This window comes from Ciconia boyciana, chromosome 34 (assembly GCF_034638445.1).
Source record: "Ciconia boyciana chromosome 34, ASM3463844v1, whole genome shotgun sequence".
Taxonomy (NCBI): Eukaryota; Metazoa; Chordata; class Aves; order Ciconiiformes; family Ciconiidae; genus Ciconia; species Ciconia boyciana.
Genome location: NC_132967.1, coordinates 831,017 through 856,765, shown reverse-complemented (window position 1 = coordinate 856,765; position 25,749 = coordinate 831,017). Strand labels below are relative to the sequence as shown.

General features: G+C 72.8%; 1 protein-coding gene across 1 annotated transcript; it reads left to right on the top strand.

The window, feature by feature from the left end:
* Positions 1 to 366: 366 nt before the first annotated feature.
* HCFC1 (host cell factor C1) lies at positions 367 to 25,313 on the top strand. Its single transcript, XM_072848927.1, is given in 32 exon segments — positions 367 to 516; positions 745 to 960; positions 2,780 to 3,008; positions 3,668 to 3,813; positions 3,893 to 3,932; positions 3,935 to 4,052; positions 6,146 to 6,351; positions 6,438 to 6,522; positions 6,793 to 6,899; positions 8,082 to 8,261; positions 9,274 to 9,557; positions 9,560 to 9,638; positions 10,937 to 11,100; positions 11,395 to 11,592; positions 11,682 to 11,912; positions 12,673 to 12,777; positions 13,594 to 13,813; positions 13,909 to 14,051; positions 14,144 to 14,282; positions 14,374 to 14,594; positions 14,739 to 16,087; positions 16,089 to 16,162; positions 16,274 to 16,431; positions 17,445 to 17,489; positions 17,527 to 17,905; positions 19,173 to 19,331; positions 19,393 to 19,501; positions 19,891 to 20,053; positions 20,134 to 20,271; positions 22,070 to 22,255; positions 24,332 to 24,638; positions 25,239 to 25,313. Coding segments are annotated over 30 exon segments (6,012 nt in total). The 5' UTR covers positions 367 to 516; positions 745 to 960; positions 2,780 to 2,797; the 3' UTR covers positions 25,307 to 25,313.
* The last annotated feature ends 436 nt before the right edge of the window (positions 25,314 to 25,749 follow it).

Sequence of the window (25,749 nt, the reverse complement as noted above, 5' to 3'; positions counted from 1 at the left end):
CGTCCGCCACGATGGCGGCCGCGCTGAGGGGACGGCCCTACGCCCCCCGCGAAGCAGCCCCTCAGCGGGGGAAGGGGCGGAGGAGCCGCGGGGCTCGCCGGGGGACGGGGATGGGTTAAAAAGCGCTAAAATCCGGGTGTTTGAACAAAAAAAAAAACACCACCCCCCCCAAAAAAAAAAAAAACCACGAAAAAAACCGTTAGGGGAGGGCAGCGCGCATGCGCGGGAGGGGGCGGGGTGAGCGGGAGGGGCTGGGAGGGAGCCGCGCGTGCGCCGCCCCGCCCGCTCCGCTGCCGCGCATGCGCGGTGCCCGGCCCAGCCGTTAGGCGCCACCATCCGGGTCCTGGGAGACGCCATCTTTGTGCCGGGTGGAGGAGACGCGTCCAAAATGGCGGCTCCCAAGAGCCAGTAGTCGGCGCGGCGGGCGGGCCCCTCTCGGCCTTTCGGCGCGTCGGCGGCGGCCCGGAGCGATCGGCGGCGGCGGGTGGGAAGGCGCCCGGTGTCCGCGAACGGCAGGTGCGAGCAGGTGCGGAGGAGCAAGGGAGCGGAGCGCCGCGGCGAGCGGCCGCATCCGGGTCCCGCGGCGGCCGCCATCTTGGGCAGCCGCGGCCGCCTCGACCTACCGCCTCCGCCATCTTGGGGCGCCGCATCCGGGCCTTTCCCGGGGGGGGCGGGGGAGGACGCGGGAGGAGGCGGCGGGGCTGGGGCGGGGGCGCCCGACATCTTCCTTCCCGCCTCGGCCAGGCGCCGCCATCTTGTCCGCGCCCCGAGGAGGAGGAAGAGGAGGAGGAGGAGGAAGATCCGGGGACCGGGCGGCGCCATCTTGGCCCACCCCCCCCTCCCCTTTCCCAGCGCAGCGCGCCGCCATCTTGTGACTCCCCCCCCCCCCCCTCCTTCCCGCATCCCGGTACCGGCCGCTCCGCCACCTTGGAGCCTTCCCGCTAGAGGAGCCGCAACCCGGTAAGGGCGGGAGAAGGGCGGGAGGAGCCGGGGGGGGGGGGCGGGGGGGGGAAGGTGCCACCCGGGGGCCTCCTCCGGCGGGCGGGCGGCGCCATCTTGGGAGGGGACAGCGGGGTGTCATGGCGCCGCGCCCCGCCCACATCCGGGTCTCCCCGAGCCGCCATCTTGGGAGTACGGCGGGGGGAGGAGTAGGGGAGGGGGGGTGGCGGGAGGAGAAGATGGAGGCGCCGGTGTCCCACGGCCGCGTTACCTCAGCCCGCCGCCCCGGGCGGGGCAAGGCCGTGCGGCCTCAGGGCGGCTGCGGGGCCCCGTTATTCCCAGAGGAGAGCGGGGGGGGGGTGTGCAGCGGGCCGGCGGCGCCCGGGGAGGAGGAGGAGGAGGAAGGGGAGGGGTTCGGGGCGGGGCGGTGGTGGGGGAGAGGCGGGGCGTCCAAAATGGCGGCGCCCATGGCGGGCTGAGCGCTCCGTACAGCGCTGGCCCGCTGGGGAGAGGGCTCCGCAGCCCGGGAGGAAGCCGCGGGGGTAAAGGGGGACTCGGGGGCTGGTGGGGGCTCGGGGTTTGGGGGTGGGGGTGGGGGTGTCTCCTTTGTGCGTGGCCGGAGGGAGGCGGGGGCGCGGGGACGGCGGCCCCGGGACATGGCGGCGATCGGGGGGGGGGGGGAGACACGTCCCCCTTAAGGGGGGGCGGGGCTAGGCGGGGGGCGGGGCCCCCGCCGCTCCCGGCCACGCCCCCTCCCCGGGCGCCGCGGCCGTGCCGTACAGCCCCGCCGCCGCCGCCGCCCCTTGGGAGCGAGGCCGCCGGGGCCGCGCCCGGTCGGCGGGGCCGCCCCGCCGCGATGGGGCCGCGACGGGGCCCGGGGCGGGCGCGGCGGAGAGGCGGGCGTGAGCGGGCGGCCCTGCGTCCCTCCCAAGATGGCGGCCCCCGTCGGCCTCCCAAGATGGCGCCGCCCGGGCGCGGAGGGGGGGGCGGAGCCGCCCGCCGCGGCCCCGCCCCCGCCGCCGTCCCGCCCTCCCCCGCGCGGGCGGGGAGCGGAGCGGCCGCTTGGACACAGGCGCAAGATGGCGGCTCCCAGGGCGGCGTGAAGGCGCCCCCCGCCCCCGCCAGCCCCGCCTCGCCCCCGCGGGCGCCCGCCGACGGGGGGCGACGGAAGCCGGGAGGGGCGCGGAGCCTCCGCCGCGGGAGGGGGGCGGACGGGAGCCGGGAGGGGTCAGCGGCCGCGGGGCGGCGGTGAGCGCCGGGGCGGGCGGGGAGGAGAGGAGGAGGAGGAGGAGGGGGGGGAAGGAAGGAGGAGGCCGCCGCCATTTTCCGCCCGGGCAGCTACAAGATGGCGGCTCCCAGGGCCCTCCCGGGGCGGGGAGAGCCGGGGGAGGGGCAGGGCCCCGCCGGCCCGGGGGGGCGGGGGGGGGCACGGCATGGCTGGGGGGGGGGATTGTGCGCGCTGGGGGGTGATTGCGGGGAGGGGCAATTACAGCCCCGGGGCAGTTAATGGGGGGGGCAATTAGCTGGGGTAATTGCAGGGAGGGGGTAATTGGTAATTGCATGCCCGGGGCAATTGCAGTGTGCGGGGGGATTGCAGTGCTGGGGCGGTTCATTGCCCCCGGGGGCAACTGCTAATAGGGGCCGGGTTCACTGCCCCCCCCCGGGGACGGTTGCCCGGGAGCGGTTTGCAGTGGCCCGGGGCTAATTGCCCACCCTGGGGGTATCTCCGGGGGGGGGAGCAGGGTAACGAGGCAGGCGGGTAACTGGGGGCCGCGGGAAGCCCCGGGGCGATGCCCGCCGCGGTTTCGGGACCGGCCCTGACCCCCCCCCCCCGTTGCAGGAGAGGCAGAGGGGGCGGATGGCGGCCCCGGCCCCGGGGGGGGGGCCCCCTCCGCGGGGAGCCCCGGCCCCCCCGGCGCTGCAGCCGCGCTGGAAGCGGGTGGTGGGCTGGTCAGGGCCCGTGCCCCGGCCGCGCCACGGCCACCGCGCCGTCGCCATCAAGGAGCTGATCGTCGTCTTCGGCGGCGGCAACGAGGGCATCGTGGACGAGCTGCACGTCTACAACACGGGTGAGCCGGGGGGTGTCGCTGGGGGGCTGGGGATCCCCTGGGGGCTGGGCATTGAGGGGGTGTCCCCGTGGGGTGGTCTGGGGGGCTCTGGGGGCTGGGGGATCCCTGGGGGGGCTGGGGTATCCCGGGGGGCTGGGACACCCCCATGGGGGCTCTGGGGACTGGGGTATCCCTGGGGGGCTGGGACATCCCTGGGGGCTCTGGGGGCTGGGGTATCCCTGGGGGCTGGGACACCCCCATGGGGGCTCTGGGGACTGGGGTATCCCGGGGGCTGGGACACCCCCATGGGGGGCTCTGGGGGGCCGGAGCATTGTTGGGTGTCACTTGGGGTCGGGGGTCCCGGGGGCTCCGCTCTGTGGACACGGGGGTCCCGGTGTCTCCCCACGGGGGGGGCGGGGGATCCCCAATCCCTTGACAAGCTCCATAGGGGTCTGGGGGGGGCACCCCCCCCCCCCCCCCATTAACCACGTTCCCATGGAGACACGGCGGGGGGGGCAGGTCCTCCAGCATCCCAACATGCCCTGCGGCCCCCACATTAACCCTTTCCCTTCCCCGCACGGCCAAGCTGACCTCCCCTCCCCATTTTACCTCCCCCTCCCCATTTTGCCCCCTCCTTCGCCATTTTGTGCGTGCACCCCCCCCGTTTTTGCCCCCCCCAGCCACCAACCAGTGGTTCATCCCGGCGGTGCGGGGGACATCCCCCGGCTGCGCCGCCTACGGCTTCGTCTGCGACGGCACGCGGCTGCTGGTGTTCGGCGGCATGGTGGAGTACGGCAAGTACAGCAACGACCTCTACGAGCTGCAGGTGCGCGCGGCGGGGCGCGCCACCCTCCCCACGCCCCCTTTCCTCACCTAACCCCCTCCCCGATTCCCCCCCCCCCCAGGCTGGCCGCTGGGAGTGGAAGCGGTTGAAGGCGAAGACCCCCAAAACGGGCCCCCGCCCTGCCCCCGCCTGGGCCACAGCTTCTCCTTGGTGGGCAACAAGTGTTACCTCTTCGGGGGGCTGGCCAACGACAGCGAGGACCCCAAGAACAACATCCCCCGGTACCGGGGGCTGGGGCACGGGGACACCCTGGGCACCGGGCTGCTTTTCGGGGGGGCACACGCACCCCTGGGTGGTTTTTAGGGGGGCACGGGGAACATCCCAGACTTTGGGGTGGTTTGGGGGGCTCACAGGGACCCCTGGGTGCTTTTGGGGGTCATAGGGACCCCTGGGTGCCTGGGGGCGTACAGGGAACATCTCAGACCCTGGGGTGCTTTTTGGGGGTCACAGGGACCCCTGGGTGCTTTTGGGGGTCATAGGGACCCCTGGGTGCCTGGGGGGCGTACAGGGAACATCTCAGACCCTGGGGTGCTTTTTGGGGGTCACAGGGACCCCTGGGTGCTTTTGGGGGTCACAGGGACCCCTGGGTGCTTTTGGGGGGTCACAGGCACCACTGGGTGGTTTTTGGGGGGGGTCACAGGGGCATCTCAGCTACCAGGGTGCTTTTTGGGGGACTCACAGGGATGTCTGGGTGGTTTTTAGGGGGCGCACAGGGAACATCCCAGACTTTGGGGTGCTTTGGGGGCTCACAGGGACCCCTGGGTGGTTTTGGGAGGGGCACGGGGACATCCCAGACCCCAGGGTGCTTTTGGGGGGGTCATGGGGACATCCCAGTCCCCAGAGTGGTTTTGGGGGCTCACAGGGACTCCTGGGTGCCTTGGGGGGCACGGGGACATCCCAGGCACGTGGGTGCTTTTGGGGCTCACAGGGACCCCTGGGTGGTTTTGAGGGGTCACAGCGACATCCCAGACCACTGGGTCTTTTGGGGGGGTCATAGGGACCCTTGGGTGACCGGGGGGGTATAGGTGGCATTGGAAAACCCTGAGGTTTTTGGGGGTCATAGGGATCCCCTGGGTGAGTGGGGGGACACAAGTGACGTACTGGAGCCCTGGGTCCTTTTGGGGGTCACAGGGACCCCTGGGTGCTTCAGCAGAGGCATAGGGCGCATTGGGGACAGCTTAGATGTATTTTGGGGGGGGTCACAAGGGCTCCTGGGTGCCTGGGGCGGGGTGCAGGTGACACTGGGGACACCCCAGGTGCATTTGGGGGGGTCACAGGGACCCGCGGGTGCCTTGGGGGGACACAGGTGACATCCGAGAGCCCTGGGACCTTTTTGGGGGTCACATGGACTCTTGGGTGCTTCAGGGGGCCACGGGTGACACTGGGGACACCCCAGGTGTGTTTTGGGGGTCCCAGGGACCCCTGGGTGCCTCGGGGGGTGCGGGTGACACTTGGGACACCCCAGGTGTGTTTTGGGGGTCCCAGGGACCCCTGGGTGCCTCGGGGGTGCGGGTGACACTGGGGACACCCCAGGTGTGTTTTGGGGGGGTCCCAGGGACCCCTGGGTGCCTCGGGGGGTGCGGGTGACACTGGGGACACCCCAGGTGTGTTTGGGGGGGTCCCAGGGACCCCTGGGTGCCTCGGGGTGCGGGTGACACTGGGGACACCCCAGGTGTGTTTTGGGGGGTCCCAGGGACCCCTGGGTGCCCTCGGGGGTGCGGGTGACACTGGGGACACCCCAGGTGTGTTTTGGGGGGGTCTCAGGGACCCCTGGGTGCCTCGGGGTGCGGGTGACACTGGGGCCGCCCCAGGTGTGTTTTGGGGGGGTCCCTGGGACCCCTGGGTGCCTCGGGGGGTGCGGGTGACACTGGGGACACCCCAGGTGTGCTTTGGGGGGTCCCAGGGACCCCTGGGTGCCTCGGGGGTGCGGGTGACACTGGGGACACCCCAGGTGTGTTTTGGGGGGGTCTCAGGGACCCCTGAGTGCCTCGGGGGGTGCGGGTGACACTGGGGACACCCCAGGTGTGTTTTGGGGGGGTCTCAGGGACCCCTGGGTGCCTCGGGGGTGCGGGTGACACTGGGGACACCCCAGGTGTGTTTTGGGGGGGTCCCAGGGACCCCTGGGTGCCTCGGGGGGTGCGGGTGACACTGGGGACACCCCAGGTGTGTTTTGGGGGGGTCCCAGGGCTCTGTGCACGGCGAGGGGGGCACAAGCAATACCCCAGACCCCCGGCTCTTTTTTGGGGGTGTCGCAGTCGTCCCCCCGCCGCGGTCCCAGCTCGCTCACGGGCCGTGTGTGTGCCCCCCCCCGCAGGTACCTAAACGATCTATACATCCTGGAGCTGCGCCCGGGCTCGGGGGTGGTGGCCTGGGACATCCCCATCACCTACGGGGTGCTGCCCCCCCGCGAGTCCCACACGGCCGTCGTCTACACCGAGCGGGAGAGCCGCAAGTCCCGGCTCGTCATCTACGGGGGCATGAGCGGCTGCCGCCTGGGCGACCTCTGGACCCTCGACATCGGTGAGCCGGGGTGGGGGCGCCGGGGGGCGGGGAGGGGGCCTCTTGGGGCCGTTTCCTCACTTTTTGTCGTTTCGGGGCGGCGGCAGAGACGCTGACCTGGAACAAGCCCAGCCTGAGCGGGGTGGCCCCCCTGCCCCGCAGCCTCCACTCCGCCACCACCATCGGCAACAAGTGAGTCGGGGGGGGCCGGGCCCCCCGCCCCGGCGACGGCCCGGGGGGTCCCCCGCGTGCCCCGGACCCCCTTTTGCCCCCGGGGGCGGGTGGGGGGGGCGCGGGGTCGCTCCGTCCCCCTGTAATCGCGCTGGGGTGGGGGGGATCGGGGTTCCCTCCGCCCCCCGCTGCGGTTATTTGAATGCCCTGAGCTGGGGGTCCCCCGCCCCGCCTCGGGGTGCCACGGGGGTCTCGCAGCCCCCCGACCCCCCTCTCGTCGGTGCCCCCCAGGATGTACGTGTTCGGGGGCTGGGTGCCCCTGGTCATGGACGACGTGAAGGTGGCCACCCACGAGAAGGAGTGGAAGTGCACCAACACCCTGGCCTGCCTCAACCTGGGTAAGGGGCCCCGGGACCCCCAGGCCTCCCTCCGGGACCCCCAAACCTCTCCCCAGGCTCCCCGAGACCCCCCCGTGTCCTCCTGAGGCCTCCAAACTTGTTCTTGAGTGTCTTGAGCCCCCCGAAATCTCTTTGTGAGAGCCCCCCCAAATCTCTCTCCAAGCTGCCTGATGCACCCAGGTCTTTCCCCCGGACCCCCAAACTTCTCCCCAAGCCCAGAGAGACCCCAAAGCTCTCCCTGAGCTCCCCAAAACCCCTGATCCTCTCCCCAAACTCCCCAGGACCCCCCTAGTTTTTCCACAAGACCCCTAAATGTCGCTTTGAGCCCCCCGGATCTCTCCCTGAGCTCCCCGAGACCCCCAGGCTTATTTTGGAGACTCCTGAGACCCCCAGATCACTCCACAGGACCCCCAAACTACTCCCGAGACCCCAGGCCTCCCCAAACCCCCCCGAGACCCCGAACCTCTCCCTGAGCTCTGCAACACCTCCAAACTCCTCCTGGAGAGACCACCAGGCCCCCAACCCCCCGAGCCCCCAAACCTCTCCCTGAGCTTTTGAGATCTCCAAAACCCTCCTGGAGACCCCCAGGCCCCTGCAAACCTCTCCCTGAGACCCCAAACCTCTTCTTGAGCTCCCTGAGCCCCCACACCTCTCCCTGAGCTTTCGGAGACCCCCAGACCCCTCCCGGAGACCCCCACACCTCTCCCCGAGCCCCCAAACCTCTTCCTGAGCTTTCTGAGACCCCCAAACCCCTCCCGGAGACCCCCAGACCCCTCCCGAGCACCCCAAACCTCTCCCTGAGCTTTCGGAGACCCCCAGACCCCTCCCGGCGACCCCCACCCCTCTCCCCGAGCTTTCTGAGACCCCCAGACCCCTCCTGGAGACCCCACACCTCTCCCCGAGCCCCCACACCTCTCCCCGAGCTTTCTGAGATCCCCAAACGCCTCCTGGAGACCCCCAAACCTCTCCCCGAGCTTTCGGAGACCCCCAGACCCCTCCTGGAGACCCCCACCCCTCTCCCCGAGCCCCCCAAGTCTCTCCCAATCCAGCCAACGCTCCCCAAACCCCATTTTTCCCCGGCACGCTTTGCCGCGCTGCCCCGCATCTTCCCCCCGCTCCCGCCGTCGCCCGGGGGGACCCGCACCTGCGCGCGTGCCCGGCCCTGATCCGCACCCCCCCCAGACTCCATGGCGTGGGAGCCCATCCTGATGGACACGCTGGAGGACAACGTGCCGCGGGCGCGCGCCGGGCACTGCGCCGTAGCCATCACCACCCGCCTCTACATCTGGAGCGGCCGGGACGGCTACCGCAAGGCCTGGAACAACCAGGTCTGCTGCAAGGACCTCTGGTACCTCGAGACCGGTGAGTCGGGGGCTCCTGGGGGGGTCCCGGGCTGCGGGTGGGACCTTGGGGTGTCCTGGGGGTGGGGGGGTCCCTGGGTCCATCCTGGAGCTGTGGGGGTGTCCCGGGTGGGACCGGGGTGTTCTGGGGGTCCCCAGGTCTGTTCTGGGTGGCCCCGCGTCCATTTCGGGACTACGGAGTGCCCCGGGAGGGGGATTGGGGTGACCGGGGGTCCCCAGCTCTGTCCTGGAGCTGTGGGGTGTCCCGGAGGGGGATTGGGGTGACTGGGGTCCCCAGCTCTGTCCTGGAGCTGTGGGGTGTCCCGGGAGGGGATTGGGGTGGCCGGGGGTCCCCAGCTCTGTCCTGGAGCTGTGGGGTGCCCCGGCAGTGGGATGGGGGTGACCAGGGGGTCCCCAGGTCTGTCCTGGAGCTGTGGGGTGCCCTGGAGTGGGGACAGGGGTGTCCGGGGGTCCCCAGCTCTGTCCTGGGTGTCCCCAGGTCCCTCCCAGGATAGAGGGGTGCCCCGGGATGGGGATTGGGGGTCCCCAGCTCTGTCCTGGGTGTCCCCAGTTCTCTCCCAGGATAGGGGGGTGTCCCGGGAGGGGGACAGGGGTGACCGGGGGGTCCCCAGCTCTGTCCTGGAGCTGTGGGGTGTCCCGGGAGGGGGATTGGGGTGGCCGGGGGGTCCCCAGGTCTGTCCTGGAGCTGTGGGGTGCCCTGAAGTGGGGACAGGGGTGTCCGGGGGGTCCCCAGCTCTGTCCTGGGTGTCCCCAGTTCTCTCCCAGGATAGGGGGGTGCCCCGGGAGGGGGATTGGGGTGACCGGGGGGTCCCCAGGTCTGTCCTGGAGCTGTGGGGTGCCCTAGAGTGGGGACAGGGGTGTCCCCAGCTCTGTCCTGGGTGTCCCCGGGCCCCCCCCAGCACCACGGGGCGCCCGGGGCCGGGGCCGTCGCAGGGAGGCCCGGGAGCGTCCCCGGCGTCCCCAGATCCCCGGCGCTGCCCGCGGCCGCCCCCCGACGCCCCCTCTCCCCGCAGAGCGCCCGCCGGCGCCGGCGCGGGTGCAGCTGGTGCGCGCCAACACCACGTCGCTGGAGGTGAGCTGGGGGCCGGTGCCCACCGCCGACTCCTACCTGCTGCAGCTGCAGAAGTACGAGATCCCCGCCGCCGCCTCCCCCGCGCCCGCCCCCGTTCCCTCCGTCCCCGCCAACCCCCAAGAGCCCCGCGCCCGCCGCCGCCGCCCCGGGCCCCCCGGCCCCCAGGCCCTGGGACCCGTCGGCCTCACCCTGCTGCCGCCGCCGCCGCCGGCGCCCGGCCCCGCCGCGCCCCCACCACCGCCCTGCAGGTGCTGCCCGCCGGGCCCCGCCGCCCCCTGAGCGGGGCCGCTGCCGCCGCCGCCGCCCGCGCCCCGGTGAGCTGGGGGACGCGGGGGACGCGAGGATATGGGGGCGAGGTGGGGACATGGCGGGGATGGGGGATGCGAGGGGACGCGGGGGATGGGGGGACACAGCGGACGGGATGTGGGGACGCGGGGGATGTGGGGATATGGGGCGCACGGGGGGACACGGGGATGGGGGGACACGGGAGTGACACAGGGGCATGCAGGGACATAGAGGGGACTTGGGGACGGGGGGACACGGAGGGATGTGGGGATACAACAGATGGGATGTGGGGACGCGGGGGGATGTGGGGACAGGGGATGTGGGGATATAGGGGGTGACGTGGGGACACGGGGATGTGGGGACACGGGAGTGACACAGTGATGTGGGGACACGAGAGCAACGGGGGATGTGGGGACATAGGAGAGAGGACATGGGGACGGGGGGATGTGGGGATATAGGGGGTGATGTGGGGACACGGGGGGACACGGGGATGGGGGACACGGGAGTGACACAGGGGCATGCGGGGACATAAGAGAGAGGGACATGGGGACAGGAGGGGACACGGGGGCTGTGGGGACAGGGATGTGGGGATATAGGGGGTGACGTGGGGACACGGGAGTGACACAGGGGCATGCGGGGACATAAGAGAGAGGGGATATGGGGACAGGAGGGGACACGGGGGCTGTGGGGACAGGGGATGTGGGGATATAGGGGGTGACGTGGGGACATGGGAGTGACAGGGGCATGTGGGGACACGAGAGCGACGGGGGATGTGGGGACGTGGGACGGGCGTGGGGGATGTGGGTACAGGGGTGATATGGGGACAAAGGAGAGAGGGAATATGGGGACACGGGAGTGACACGGGGGATGTGGGGACATGGGGGGACATGGGGGATGTGGGGATATGGGAGTGGTATGGGGACGGGGGATGTGGGGACGTGGGGGATGCGGGGACATGGGAGTGACGCAGGGGGACATGGGGACATGGAGGGAAATGGGATATGAGGGCATGGGGGTGATGTGGGGAGAGGGGACGTGGGGACACGGGAGGGACGTGGGGGGATGTGGGGACACAGGAGGGACATGGGATGGGGCGTGGGGACGGTGGACGCAGCAGCGATGGGGGGGATACGAGGGGGTGCAGGGGACGTTGGGGCACGGGGGATGCGGGGACACAGCACGCAGGGACGGGAGGGAGCTGAGGGGACGCAGGGACGTGGGGCGTGTGGGGACGCGGCGAGGGGGTGACGTGGGGACGGGGGAGGGGCTGGGGACACTGGGGGGGTCAGGCTCCGCGTGACGCCCCCGCCCCGCGGCAGGCGTCCCGGCGGTGCTGAAGGTGACGGGTCCCCCTGCCGCGACGGCGGGGCCCCCCCTGGTGACGGTGCGCTCGGCCGGGCAGCCCGGCAAAGCCCCGGTGACGGTGACGTCCCTGCCCGCCGGCGTCCGCATGGTTGTGCCCACCCAGAGTCCCCAGGGCACGGTGAGTCACGGGGGGACGGGACCTGGGGGGCAGAAATCAGAGCCGGGGGGGGACAGGGACGCGGGGGGATGCGGGGGGGGGACACGGGACCTGGGGGCAGAAATCAGAGCCGGGGGGGGACAGGGACACGGGGGATGCGGGGGGGACACGGGACCTGGGGGGCAGAAATCAGAGCCGGGGGGGGACAGGGACGCGGGGAGGGAACACGGAGGGGGACCCGGAGGTGACACGGGAACACAGAGGGGACCGGTGGGACACGCGGGGACCCCGGCCACCCCTCGCGTCCCCCCCCAGGTGATCGGCAGCAGCCCCCAGATGAGCGGCATGGCGGCGCTGGCGGCGGCGGCCCCCGCCACCCAGAAGATCCCCCCGGCCTCGGCCCCCACGGTGCTCAGCGTCCCCGCCGGCGCCACCATCGTCAAGACGGTGGCCGTCTCGCCCGGCACCACCACCCTGCCGGCCACCGTCAAGGTGGCCTCTTCTCCCGTCATGGTAAGCCGCCGGCGCCGGGCGGGGGGGGACGGGGACGGCAGACGGCCCGGGGGTCCGAGACCCCTCCCTCCGTCCCCTCGCCCCCCCAGGTGAGCAACCCGGCCACCCGGATGCTGAAGACGGCGGCGGCCCAGGTGGGCACCGCGGGGGGGACGGCCCCCGCCACCAACGCGGCCACGCGCCCCATCATCACCGTCCACAAGTCGGGGACGGTGACGGTGGCCCAGCAGGCGCAGGTGATGACCACCGTGGTGGGCGGCGTCACCAAGACCATCACCCTCGTCAAGAGCCCCATCTCCGTCCCGGGGGGCAGCGCCCTGGTGAGTGACACACCCCCCCCCGGGTGGGGGGTGAGCCCCCCAAAACCCGGCCCCGCGCCCTGGGGTCGCTTGACCCCTAAACACCCCGGGTTTGGGGGTCCTGGGGGGCACCGAGCCTATGAAGACCCCGGGTTTTGGGGGTCCTGGGGGGCACCGAGCCCATAAACACCTCGGGTTTGGGGGGCTGGGGGTACTGAGCCTATGAAGACCCCGGGTTTGGGGGGCTGGGGTCCCTTGACCCATAAACACCCCGGGTTTGGGGGGCTGGGGGGTACTGAGCCTATGAAGACCCCGGGTTTGGGGGGCTGGGGGTCCCTTGACCCATAAACACCCCGGGTTTGGGGGTCCTGGGGGCACTGAGCCCATAAACACCTCGGGTTTGGGGGGCTGGGGTCCCTTGACCCATAAACACCCCGGGTTTGGGGGGCTGGGGGCATCACCGTCCCCCAGTGCCACTCTGGGAGTGCGGGGGGGTCACAACCCCTTCACACCCCCCTTCCGGAGCTCATAGGGGTCTTGGGGGTCACTTGACCCCTCAGTGTCCCAGATTCAGGGGTCCGGGGGGGTCACCGACCCCCCTAATGCCCCCCCCGGAGTCGTGGGGGGGTCACCGCCCCCCCCAAATAGCCCACTTTGGGAGGTCCTGGGGGTCCCTTGACCCCTAAATCCCCCCCATGTGGGGGACGCAGGGTTCCCGGGGGGTCACTGAGCCCCCCAGTTCCCCCCGGTGTCGGGGGTCACTGACCGCCCCCGCCCCCAGATCTCGAACCTGGGCAAGGTGATGTCGGTGGTGCAGACCAAGCCGGTGCAGAGCTCGGCGGTGACCGGGCAGGCGTCCACCGGCCCCGTCACCCAGATCATCCAGGTGGGACCCCCTCGTCCCCGGGACCCCTCGTCCCTGGGACCCCGTCCTGTCCCTGAGACCCCCCTCATCCCTGGGACCCCATCCTGTCCCTGGAACCCCGTCCCTGAGACCCCCTCATCCCCGAGACAACCCCTCTCCCTGGGACCCCCCTTGTCCCCGGGACCCCTCCCCCCTCATCCCCAGGACCCCCGTCCTGTCCCTGAGACCCCCCCTCATCCCCGAGACACCCCCTCTCCCTGGGCCCCCCCCTTGTCCCCAGGACCCCCGTCCTGTCCCTGGAACCCCGTCCCTGAGACCCCCCTCATCCCCGAGACACCCCTCTCCCTGGGACCCCCTCATCCCCAGGACCCCATCCTGTCCCTGAGACCCCCCCTCATCCCCGAGACACCCCTCTCCCTGGGCCCCCCTTGTCCCCAGGACCCCGTCCTGTCCCTGGAACCCCGTCCCTGAGACCCCCTCATCCCCGAGACACCCCTCTCCCTGGGACCCCCCCTCATCCCCAGGACCCCATCCTGTCCCTGAGACCCCCCTCATCCCTGAGACACCCCTCTCCCTGGGACCCCCTTCGTCCCCAGGGCCCCTCCCCTCTTTGTCCTCGAAACCCCCCCATCTTTGAGACCCCCTCCTTGTCCCCAAGACTCGTCCCCAAGACCTCCCCCATCCCCAAGACCTCCCCCCATCCCCAAGACCCCCTCGTCCCAGAGACTCATCCTGAGACACCCCCGCCCTTGTACCCGGGACCCCGGCCCCGAGACTCGTCCCCGAGACCCCCCCCATCCCCAGGGCCCCCCGCTGACCCCCCCCGCCCCCTTGCAGACGAAGGGCCCGCTGCCGGCGGGGACCATCCTGAAGCTGGTGACGTCGGGGGATGGGAAGCCCACCACCATCCTGACGACGACGCAGGCGGGGGCGGGGGGGGCCAAGCCCACCATCCTGGGCATCAGCAGCGTCTCCCCCAGCACCACCAAACCCGGCACCACCACCATCATCAAAACCATCCCCATGTCCGCCATCATCACCCAGTCCGGAGCCACCGGTGAGCGCCGGGACGGGGCGGGGGGGGGGGGGACGGCCCTGTCCCCGGCGTCCCCCCCCACGCGCCTGTGTGTCACCCCCCCCTCCCCTCCCCAGGCGTCACCAGCAGCCCCGGCATCAAGTCGCCCATCACCATCATCACCACCAAGGTCATGACGTCGGGCACCGGCGCCCCCGCCAAGATCATCACCGCCGTCCCCAAGCTGGCCACCGGCCACGGCCAGCAAGGGGTGACGCAGGTGAGGGGGGGCGCGTCCCTGGGGGTCCCCCCGAGCCCCCCCCGAGCCCCCCGTCACCTCCTCTGTGTGTGTGTGTCCCCCCCAAAACCCAGGTGGTCCTTAAGGGAGCCCCCGGGCAGCCGGGCACCATCCTGCGCACCGTGCCCATGGGCGGCGTCCGCCTGGTGACGCCGGTCACCGTCTCGGCCGTCAAGCCCACCGTCACCACGCTGGTGGTCAAGGGGACCACGGGTAAGCACCGGCGGCGGCGCCGCGCCCTCGCCGCGGCTGCTCACGGCTCTCGGCGTCCCCCTGATGCCGCCGTCGGCGTGTGTCCCCGCAGGCGTCACCACGCTGGGGACGGTGACGGGCACGGTGTCGACCAGCCTGGCGGGGGCCGGGGGCCACAGTGCCACCGCCTCGCTGGCCACCCCCATCACCACGCTGGGCACCATCGCCACGCTCTCCAGCCAGGTCATCAACCCCGCCGCCATCACCGTCTCGGCCGCCCAGACCACCATGACGGCCGCCGGCGGGCTCGGCACCCCCACCATCACCATGCAGGTGAGGACGGGGACGCGGCCACCGCCGGGACCCCGCGGGCCACCGGGGAGAAGACGGGGAGGGGGACGGGGACGGGCGGCGTGGCCGAGGAGGCGCGGGTCGGGGGTCCCCGGCCCCCCCCGGTGACGCGCGGCGGGGCGGCAGCCCGTGTCCCAGCCCACGCAGGTGACGCTGATCACGACGCCCAGCGGGGTGGAGGCGCAGCCGGTCCACGACCTCCCCGTCTCCATCCTGGCCTCCCCCACCACCGAGCAGCCGGCGGCCGCCGGGCCCCTCCCCGACTCCGGCCAGGCCGAGGGGGGGGCCGGCACCGTCACCCTGGTCTGCTCCAACCCCCCCTGCGAGACTCACGAGACCGGCACCACCAACACCCCCACCACCAGCCTGGTGGCCAACGTGGGCGGGGGGCTGGCCCCCGCCCCCCAGCTCCAGCTGGTCTGCGAGGGGCCCGAGGGGGGGCCGCTGCCCCCCGCCGCCGCCGGCGCGGTCCGCGTCTGCTCCAACCCCCCCTGCGAGACCCACGAGACCGGCACCACCAACACCCCCACCGCCGCCGGCGCCCGCCTCTGCGCCGACGCCCGCGACGCCGCCCGGCCGGGGGCCCCCTGCCCCACGCAGCAGACGGCGGCCACCGGCACCACCATGACGCCGCGGGTTTGCCGGGAGGCCCCGCCGGCCCCCGGCCCTGCGCCAACCCCCTGCGAGACCCACGAGACCGGCACCACCAGCACCCCCACCACCGCCCGCTCCTGCCCCCCCCGGGGGCCGGCGGAGCCGCCCGGCGCCACGTGCCAAACCCAGCGGGCCACCGGCACCACCATGTCGGTGGCCGCCGCCGCCGCCGCCGTCCCCTGCGCCCGCGGGGACCGGACGGGGGAGGAAAACCAGCCGTGCCAAACCCACCGCCCGCCCGACGCCGCGCCCTGGGCGTCCCCCAGCCCGCCCGGCGAGAGCCGCGAGACGGGGACGGCCGCCGCCGCGGGGACGCGGCCCTGCGCCAACCCCCCCTGCGAGACCCACGAGACGGGGACGACCAACACGGCCACCACCACCACGGCCGCGGGGACGCGGCCCTGCGCCAACCCCCCCCGCGAGACCCACGAGACGGGGACGACCAACACGGTGACCACCGCGGCGTCCAGACTGTGCGCCAACCCCCCCTGCGAGACCCACGAGACGGGGACGACCAACACGGCCACCACCACCACGGCCGCCGGGTCGAGACCCTGCGACACCCGCGAGACGGGGGCGACCGCGGCCGCCGCCGCCGCGGGACCGCGACCCTGCGCCAACCCCCCCTGCGAGACCCACGAGACGGGGACGACCAACACGGCCACCACGGCCGGGATGAGCGGGGGTCCGGAGCAGGGCTCCCCCCCCTGCCAGACCCTCCAGACGGCCGCCACCGGCACCACCATGACGCCGGCCGAGGGGGCCCCCCCGGCGCTCCCCGAGGGCCCCCCCAGCCGCCTGCCCCCCCACGGCTGCTCCAACCCCCTGCGAGACCCACGAGACGGGGACGACCCACACGGCCACCACCGTCACCTCCAGCATGGGCGCCAACCAAGGTGACGCCGCGGCGGGGGGCGGGGGTGGCCGCGGCCGCCCTGGGCGGGGGAGGGGGGTGGGTCGGGATTTGGGGGCACCCCGCTCACCCACACCCCCCTTTCTCCTCGCAGACCCGCCGCCGGCCGCCAACGGGCAGGGGAGCCGGAGCCCCCGGGCGAGGGGCTCCCCCAGCACCCCCAGCCCCCGGCCCCAGCGTCACAGGGACCCCCAGCCCCGGGCTGTCACCACCGTCACCCAGTCCACGCCGGCGCCGGGGCCCGCCGTCCCGGTGAGAGGGGCCGGGGGGCTTTGGGGACGTTATGGGGGGCTTTGGGGGCATTGGGGACACAATGGGGGCACTAAGGGCCATGGGGGGCATTGGGGACACAGTGGGGCGTTGGGGGCTACAGGGAGGCTTTGGGGACACAGTGGGGGCATTGGGGCCATGGGGGGTGACACTGGGGACACGATGGGGGCTTTGGGGACACGATGGGGGCATTGGGGACACAGTGGGGGCACTAAGGGACATGGGGGCTTTGGGGACACAATGGGGGACATTAGGGGCCATGGGGGGCACTGGTGACACGATGGGGGCTTTGGGGACACAGTGGGGCGTTAGGGGCTATAGGGGGGCTTTGGGGCCACGATGGGGGCACTAAGGGACATGGGGGCTCTGGGGACAGAATGGGGGACACCAGGGGCTACAGGGAGGCTTTGGGGACACGATGGGGGGCATTGGGGGGCACGATGGGAGGCGTTAAGGGACACGGGAGGCTTTGGGGACACAGTGGGGGCGTTAGGGGCCATGGGGGGCACTGGTGACGTGATGGGGGGCTTTGGGGACACAGTGGGGGTATTGGGGACACAGTGGGGGCCTTTGGGGATATTATGGGGGGCACTAAGGGACATGGGGGCTTTGGGGACACAGTGGGGGCATTGGGGCCATGGGGGGTGACACTGGGGACACGATGGGGGCATTGGGGACACAGTGGGGGCACTAAGGGACATGGGGGGCTTTGGGGACACAGTGGGGGGCATTGGGGCCATGGGGGTGACACTGGGGACACGATGGGGGCTTTGGGGACACGATGGGGGCATTGAGGACACGATGGGGGCACTAAGGGACATGGGGGCTTTGGGGACACAGTGGGGGACATTAGGGGCCACGGGGGGCATTGGGGCCATGGGGGCCATGAGGGACCTCGAGGTGGCTTTGGGCCCTTGGGGGCCATCGGGGAGCCGCGGGCTGGGGCTGTTTCCACGGGGGGCTGTTGACCCCCCAACCTCCTCTCCCTCCCCCAGAGCATCTCGTCGCTGACGGAGCCCTCCCCCGCCCCCGAGCCCCCGGCACCGCCGCCGCCGGGGGACCCCCAGCCGCCCCGAGCCCCCGCCGGCACCCCCCGCCGGCCCCGCCGCCACCCCGGCCGCCCCCTCCGCCGGCCCCGTCGCCGCCGCGGCGGCGGGCGCGGCCCCCGGCTCGCCGGAGCCGCTGGCGGTGGTGGTGCTGCCCCCCGGGCCCCCCGTCGGCGCGGCGGGGGGCGAGGCCGAGGGGCTGGGGCTGCCCCCCGAGCTGATGGCCGAGGCGCCCCTGGGGGGCCCGGCGGGGGGCGCGGCCCCCCCGGCGCTGGTGGTGACGGGGCTGACCCCCGAGGAGCTGGCGGTGACGGCGGCGGCGGAGGCGGCGGCGCAGGCGGCGGCCAGCGAGGAGGCCCAGGCCCTGGCCATCCAGGCCGTGCTGCAGGCCGCCCAGCAGGCCGTCATGGGTGAGCCGCCCCGGGCCGGTGGCCCCGTGGGGGTGGTGGCCCCGGGTCCATAATGGTGGTGGCCCCGGTCTCATGGGGGTGGTGGCCCCGGTCGCGTGGTCGTGGGGGTGGTGGTCCCGGTCCCATGGTCATGGTGGCTTTGGTCCCATGGGGGTGGTGGCCCCGGTCCCATGGTCATGGTGGCCCTGGTCCCATGGGGGTGGTGGCCCTGTGGGGGTGGTGGCCCCGGTCCTGTGGTCATGGGGGTCTTGGTTCCATAATGGTGGTGGCCCCGGTCCTGTGGGGCTGGTGGCCCTGTGGGGGTGGTGGCCCCGGTCCCATGGTCACGGTGGCTTTGGTCCCATGGGGGTGGTGGCCCCGGTCCTATGGTCATGGTGGCCCTGGTCCCATGGGGGTGGTGGCCCTGTGGGGGTGGTGGCCCCGGTCCTATGGTCATGGTGGCCCTGGTCCCATGGTGGCCCTGGTCCCATGGGGGTGGTGGCCCCGTGGGGGTGGTGGCCCCGGGTCCATAATGGTGGTGGCCCCGGTCCCGTGGGGGTGGTGGTCCCGGTCCCATGGTCATGGTGGCTTTGGTCCCATGGGGGTGGTGGCCCCGGTCCTATGGTCATGGTGGCCCTGGTCCCATGGGGGTGGTGGCCCTGTGGGGGTGGTGGCCCCGGTCCTGTGGTCATGGGGGTCTTGGTTCCATAATGGTGGTGGCCCCGGTCCTGTGGGGCTGGTGGCCCTGTGGGGGTGGTGGCCCTGGGTCCATGGTCATGGGGGTGGTGGCCCTGTGGGGGTGGTGGCCCCGGTCCCGTGGTCGTGGGGGTCTTGGTCCCATAATGGTGGTGGCCCCGGTCCCATGGGGGTGGTGGCCGCGGTCCTATAGTCATGGTGGCTTTGGTCCCATAATGGTGGTGGCCCTGTGGGGCTGGTGGCCCCGGGTCCATAATGGTGGTGGCCCCGGCCCCATGGGGGTGGTGGCCCCAGTCCCGGGGTCCCACAGTCATGGGGGTCTTGGTCCAGTGGGGGTGGGGGCCCCACGGTCACAGTGGCCCCACAGTCATGGTGGCCCCACGGTCACGGTGGCCTCGGTCTCCCAGGGCTGGTGGCCCCGTGCTCCTGGTGGCCCCGGCCCCACGACCTGCGGGTCCCCGCCCTGCGGTGGCCCCGGGGTGTCCCGGTCCCTCCAGGGCGCCGCCCCCCTCCCAGCAGTGGGGATGGGGGGGGGTGTGTGGATTTTTGGGGTGGTGTCGCCCCCCCTGACCGCGTCCCGTCCCCCCCCCAGGCGCGGCGGAGCCCCTGGAGAGCGGGGAGCCGGGGGGGGCCCCCCCGGAGCTGGGCCCCCTGGGGCCGGAGGGGCCGGAGGGGCCGGGGGGGGCCATCCCCATCGTGCTGACGCAGCAGGAGCTGGCGGCCCTGGTCCAGCAGCAGCAGCTCCAGGAGGCCGCCGCCGCCCCCCGCGCCCCCCGCCGCCCCCAGCCCCCGCGCCGCCCCCCGCCGCCGCCCCGCCGCCCCCCGCCGCCCCCCGCACCTCCCCACCGAGGCCCTGGCCCCCGCCGACAGCCTCAACGACCCGGCCGCCGACGCCAACGGGCTGGGGGAGCTGGGCCCCCCGCCGGCCCCCCGCCGCCCTGCCCCCCCGCCGACGGTGAGAGCGGGGCCCGGCGGGGGGACGGGACAGGACCCCTGCGTGCTCGGAACGGGGGGGGGGCTTGTGGGGACCGACCCCCCCCAAACTCCTTTCCCCCCCCCAAACTCCTTTCCCCCCCCAAACTCCTTTCCCCCCCCAAACTCCTTCCCCCCCCAACTCCTTTCCCCCCCCAACTCCTTCCCCCCCCCAACTCCTTCCCCCCCAAACTCCTTCCCCCCAAACTCCTTCCCCCCCAAACTCCTTCCCCCCCCAAACTCCTTCCCCCCCCAAACTCCTTCCCCCCCAAACTCCTTCCCCCCCAACTCCTTCCCCCCCAAAACTCTCTTTCCTCCCCAAAAACCCTTTCCCCAAGAAAACCCTTCCCCCCCAAACTCCCCCCAACCTCTCCTCCCCGCAGGCCTGGCCCCTCCAGCGCCTTCGTGGCCCCCCAGCCCGTGGTGGGGCCCAGCCCGGCCAAGCTGCAGGCGGCCACCGCCCTGGCCGAGGTGGCCAACGGCATCGAGAGCGCCCCGGTGGTGAGTTGGGGGGACGGAGGGGTGGCAGTGGCCGTGGGGGGGGGTCCCGGCGCGGGGGTGACGTCCCTGTGACCCCCCAGAAGCCGGACCCGGCGGCGCAGCCCCCCAAGGCGTTGGCCAAGAAGGAGAACCAGTGGTTCGACGTGGGCGTCATCAAGGGCACCACCATGATGGTGACGCACTACTTCCTCCCGCCCGAGGACGCCCCCTCCGCCGACGTGAGTGTCCCCCCCCGCTGTCCCCAGGGCCGCCCGAGGTCCCCTCGGCGTCCCCCGGGGCGTTCTCCCTCCCGTTGGTGGCCACCGTGGACGTCCCCGTGTCCCTCGTGGGCTTCCTGGTGTCCCCGCGGGTGGCCTGTGGCCTTCTGGTGTCCCTCATGGGCTTCCTGGTGTCCCTCGTGGGCTTCCTGGTGTCCCCGCGGGTGGCCTGTGACCCTCTGGTGTCCCTCGTGGGCTTCCTGGTGTCCCTCGTGGGCTTCCTGGTGTCCCTTGTGGGCTTCCTGGTGTCCCCGCGGGTGGCCTGTGGCCCTCTGGTGTCCCTCGTGGGCTTCCTGGTGTCCCCGCGGGTGGCCTGTGACCCTCTGGTGTCCCTCAGGGGCTTCCTGGTGTCCCTCGTGGGCTTCCTGGTGTCCCCGCGGGTGGCCTGTGACCCTCTGGTGTCCCTCGTGGGCTTCCTGGTGTCCCTCGTGGGCTTCCTGGTGTCCCTCGTGGGCTTCCTGGTGTCCCCGCGGGTGGCCTGTGACCCTCTGGTGTCCCTCGTGGGCTTCCTGGTGTCCCTCGTGGGCTTCCTGGTGTCCCCGCGGGTGGCCTGTGACCCTCTGGTGTCCCTCAGGGGCTTCCTGGTGTCCCTCGTGGGCTTCCTGGTGTCCCTTGTGGGCTTCCTGGTGTCCCCGCGGGTGGCCTGTGACCCTCTGGTGTCCCTCAGGGGCTTCCTGGTGTCCCTTGTGGGCTTCCTGGTGTCCCCGCGGGTGGCCTGTGACCCTCTGGTGTCCCTCAGGGGCTTCCTGGTGTCCCTCGTGGGCTTCCTGGTGTCCCCGCGGGTGGCCTGTGACCCTCTGGTGTCCCTCAGGGGCTTCCTGGTGTCCCTCGTGGGCTTCCTGGTGTCCCCGCGGGTGGCCTGTGACCCTCTGGTGTCCCTCGTGGGCTTCCTGGTGTCCCCGCGGGTGGCCTGTGACCCTCTGGTGTCCCTCGTGGGCTTCCTGGTGTCCCCGCGGGTGGCCTGTGACCCTCTGGTGTCCCTCGTGGGCTTCCTGGTGTCCCTCGTGGGCTTCCTGGTGTCCCTGCGGGTGGCCTGTGGCCTTCTGGTGTCCCTCAGGGGCTTCCTGGTGTCCCCGCGGGTGGCCTGTGACCCTCTGGTGTCCCTTGTGGACCTCCTGATGTCCCCGTGGGCCTCCCATGTCCCTTACGGGCATCTTCATGTCCCCGCGGGCATCCCACGTCCCTGCAATGTCCTTCTTGAGCACCCTGCTGTCCCCATGGCCGTCCCCTGTCCCCCCAGTGTCCCTTAGGGGCTTCCTGCCATCCCCACGGGTGTCCCACGTCCCTGGGGTGTCCCTCGTGGGCATCCTGACGTCTCCCTGTCCCTCCAGTGTCCCTTAGGAGCATCTTCGTGTCCCCATGGGTGTCCCCTGTCCCCCCAGCGTCCCTCACGCCCTTCCTGCTGTCCCCACGGGTGTCCCATGTCCCTGGGGTGTCCCTTAGGAGCATCTTCGTGTCCCCATGGGTGTCCCCTGTCCCCCCAGCGTCCCTCACGCCCTTCCTGCTGTCCCCACGGGTGTCCCACGTCCCTGGGGTGTCCCTTAGGAGCATCTTCATGTCCCCATGGGTGTCCCCTGTCCCCCCAGCGTCCCTCACGCCCTCCCTGCCGTCCCCACGGGCGTCCCACGTCCCCCCAGCCTCCCCCCGGGCATCCCGCATCCCCCCCCCGTCCCCAGGGCGCCCCCCCGCCGGGGGCGGTGGGCGGGGGGGGGGTCGTCCCCGCCGCGTCCCCACCCCGCGTCGTGTCCCCCCGCCGCAGGAGGAGGGGACGGGGGTCCCGGACCACTCCCAGCTGCGGCGGCAGGAGCTCCAGCCGGGGACGGCCTACAAGTTCCGGGTGGCCGGGCTGAACGCCTGCGGCCGCGGGCCCTTCTCCGACCTCTCCGCCTTCAAGACCTGCCTGCCCGGCTTCCCCGGCGCGCCCTGCGCCATCAAGATCAGCAAGGTACGGCCCGCCCCACGGCGCGCCCCTCCCCGCCCCCCGGCCGCGCGCCCGCTCCCCTCGCGGCCCCCGCGGCGCGACCCGCCCGTGTCCCCCCGGCCGACGCGTGCCCGGCCCCGGCTCTGACCCCAAAGGCACGCGTCCCCGGCCACAGCCGCCCCCCAAGTGGCGCGTCCCGGGCCCCGTCCCTGTCCCCACCGCGTCCCCGGCCCCGCGTCCCCGTCCCCGTCCCCCACCGCGTCCCCGTCCCCATCCCTGTCCCCCGTCCCCATCCCTGTCCCCCAAGTGACGCATCCCTGTCCCCCACCACGGCCCCGTCCCCACGTCCCCATCCCTGTCCCCCACCGCGTCCCTGGCCCCATCCCTGTCCCCCAAGTGACGCGTCCCTGTCCCCCACCGCGTCCCCGTCCCTGTCCCCATCCCCGCGTCCCCGTCCCTGTCCCCCACCACGGCCCCGTCCCCACATCCCCATCCCTGTCCCCCACCGCGTCCCCGGCCCCATCCCTGTCCCCCAAGTGACGCGTCCCTGTCCCCGCGTCCCCATCCCTGTCCCCCACCGCGTCCCCGGCCCCATCCCTGTCCCCCAAGTGACGCGTCCCTGTCCCCCACCGCGTCCCCGTCCCGCGTCCCCATCCCTGTCCCCCACCGCGTCCCCGTCCCCATCCCTGTCCCCCAAGTGACGCGTCCCTGTCCCCCACCGCGTCCCCGTCCCCGCGTCCCCATCCCTGTCCCCCACCGCGTCCCCATCCCCATCCCTGTCCCCCAAGTGACGCGTCCCTGTCCCTGCGTCCCCATCCCTGTCCCCCACCGCATCCCCGTCCCCATCCCTGTCCCCCAAGTGACGCGTCCGTGTCCCCACCGCGTCCCCGTCCCCGCGTCCCCATCCCTGTCCCCCACCGCGTCCCCGTCCCCATCCCTGTCCCCAAGTGACGCGTCCCTGTCCCCCACCGCGTCCCCGTCCCCGCGTCCCCATCCCTGTCCCCCACCGCGTCCCCGGCCCCATCCCTGTCCCCTAAGTGACGCGTCCCTGTCCCCGCGTCCCCATCCCTGTCCCCCACCGCGTCCCCGTCCCCATCCCTGTCCCCCAAGTGACGCGTCCCTGTCCCCCACCGCGTCCCTGTCCCTGCGTCCCCATCCCTGTCCCCCACCGCGTCCCTGGCCCCATCCCTGTCCCCCAAGTGACGCGTCCCTGTCCCCCACCACGGCCCCGTCCCCACGTCCCCATCCCTGTCCCCCACCGCGTCCCCGTCCCCGCATCCCCATCCCTGTCCCCCACCCTGTCCCCGTGTCCCCATCCCTGTCCCCCAAGTGACACATCCCTGTCCCCCACCACGTCCCCGTCCTTCTGTCCCCATCCCTGTCCCCTCAGCTGACGCATCCCCGTCCCCAAAATGTGTCCCCGTGCCCCAAGTGACACGTCCCGTTCCCCGCCACGTCCCCAACTCCGTCCCCCGAACGACGTGGCCTTCCCAGCTCTGTCCCCCACCGTGTCCCCACTGATGTGGCCCTGTCCCCAACCAGCGTGTCCCTGCCCACAGCTTTGTCCCCAAAACAATGCGTCCCTGTCCCCAAGCCTGTCCCCATCCTCGTCCCCCAACCGACGTGTCCCCGTTCCCCGCCTCGTCCTCATCCTTGTCCCCAAATTGACGCATCCCTGTCCCCAACTCTGTCCCCAACTGATGCGTCCCTGTCCCCAAACGTGTCCCCGTCCTCGTCCCCCGACCGACGTGTCCCCGTTCCCCGCCGTGTCCCCAGCTGCTGTGTCCCTGTCCCCAGCTCTGTCCCCGACACGTCCCTGTCCCCCCAGACGCCCTGTCCCCAGCCGTGTCCCCTATGGCCGCCTCCCTGTCCCTCCCCCACCTCCTCATCTTCGTGTGCGTCCCTGTCCCCAAATGCGTCCCCATTCTTGCACCCCAACTGCCCCATCCCCGCCCCCGACGTACCCTTGTGTCCCCGTCCCCAACCCCGTGTCCCCCCAGCCGCCTCCCTGTCCCCAGACCCGGCCCCCTCCCCGCCCGCCTGCCCCACGGCCCCCTTCCCCGCCCCACGGCGTTCCCTGAGCCCCGTTTCTCCCCGCAGAGCCCGGACGGGGCCCACCTGACGTGGGAGCCGCCCTCGGTCACCTCGGGGCGCATCGTGGAGTACTCGGTGTACCTGGCCATCCAGGGGGCGGCCGGCGGGCCGGGGGCCACCGAGCCCAAGGGGTCGCCGGCCCAGCTGGCCTTCATGCGGGTCTACTGCGGGCCCAGCCCCTCCTGCCTGGTGCAGTCCGGCAGCCTCTCCACCGCCCACATCGACTACACCACCAAGCCCGCCATCATCTTCCGCATCGCCGCCCGCAACGAGAAGGGCTACGGCCCCGCCACGCAGGTCCGGTGGCTGCAAGGTGAGACGGGGGCGCTGCCCCACGCCCGGGGGGCGGCCGTGGGGCCGGGCACCGGGGGGGGGGGGGCTCTGGGGGGAGGGTGGGACCGTCGCCGCCTGCGAGGAGAGGGGCTGCGGCCGCGCCGTGGGGGTCCGGTGGCCGCAAGGTGAGATGGGGGCTGCCCCACGTGTGGGGGTCCTCCGTGGGGCTGCCCCACGTGTGGGGGTCCTCCGTGGGGCTGCCCCACGTGTGGGGGTCCTCCGCGGGGCTGCCCCACATGGCAGGGTCCTCCGTGGGGCTGGGCACGGGGGGCTCTGGGGGGAGCGTGGGACTGTCGCCGCCTGCAAGGAGGGGGGCTGCGGCCGCGCCGTGGGGGTCCGGTGGCCGCAAGGTGCCGTGGGGGTCCCCGTGGGGGTCAGCCGTGGGGCTGGGCGCTGGGGTCGCCACAGCAGCGCTCCGGGATGATGGGGAGCCTCAGCGCGGGCTGCGGCTCTCCTACACGGGGCTGGGGGCTGGGGGGGGGCTTGGGGGGCTGCCCCAGACATCGGGGTCCCCTGAGGGTGTGGGGCGGGCGGCCCCAGGCGTCCGGGCCCCTCACGTCCCCCCTCTGTGCCCCCCCAGAGTCCAGCAAGGACGGATCCGTGGCCAAACCCGCCAGCAAGCGGCCGCTCTCGTCCCCCGACATGTGAGTGGGGCTGGGGGCTTGGGGGTCAGGGGAGGGCTGGGGGCGGCGTGGGGCTGGCTGGGGGGCAGCTGGGGGCTCCCTCTATTGCTCGGGGGGTCAGGGGCGGGTGGAGGGGGCCTGGGGGGCTGCCTTCATTGCCATGAGGCTGGAGATGGGGGTCAGGGAAGCGCCGTGGGGCTGGGCACGGCTATGGGGCACGGCTGTGGGGCAGCCCCACATCTCTTTTCCCCCCCCCCCAAGAAAGCCGCTCCAAAGAAGCCCAAGGCCGACGGGCAGTGAAGGACCCCACGCACCCCCCGCCCCACGCCGGGGGGACGGGGGGGCCCGGACGCCGCCGTGGGGCCCGGAGGCCGCCGTGGGGCCCGGAGGCCCGGGTCCCTCGCAGCGGGGGGGGTGGGGGGACACACACACTTTTTTTACCTGTTGCAGTTGCTGGAATGAAGTTTT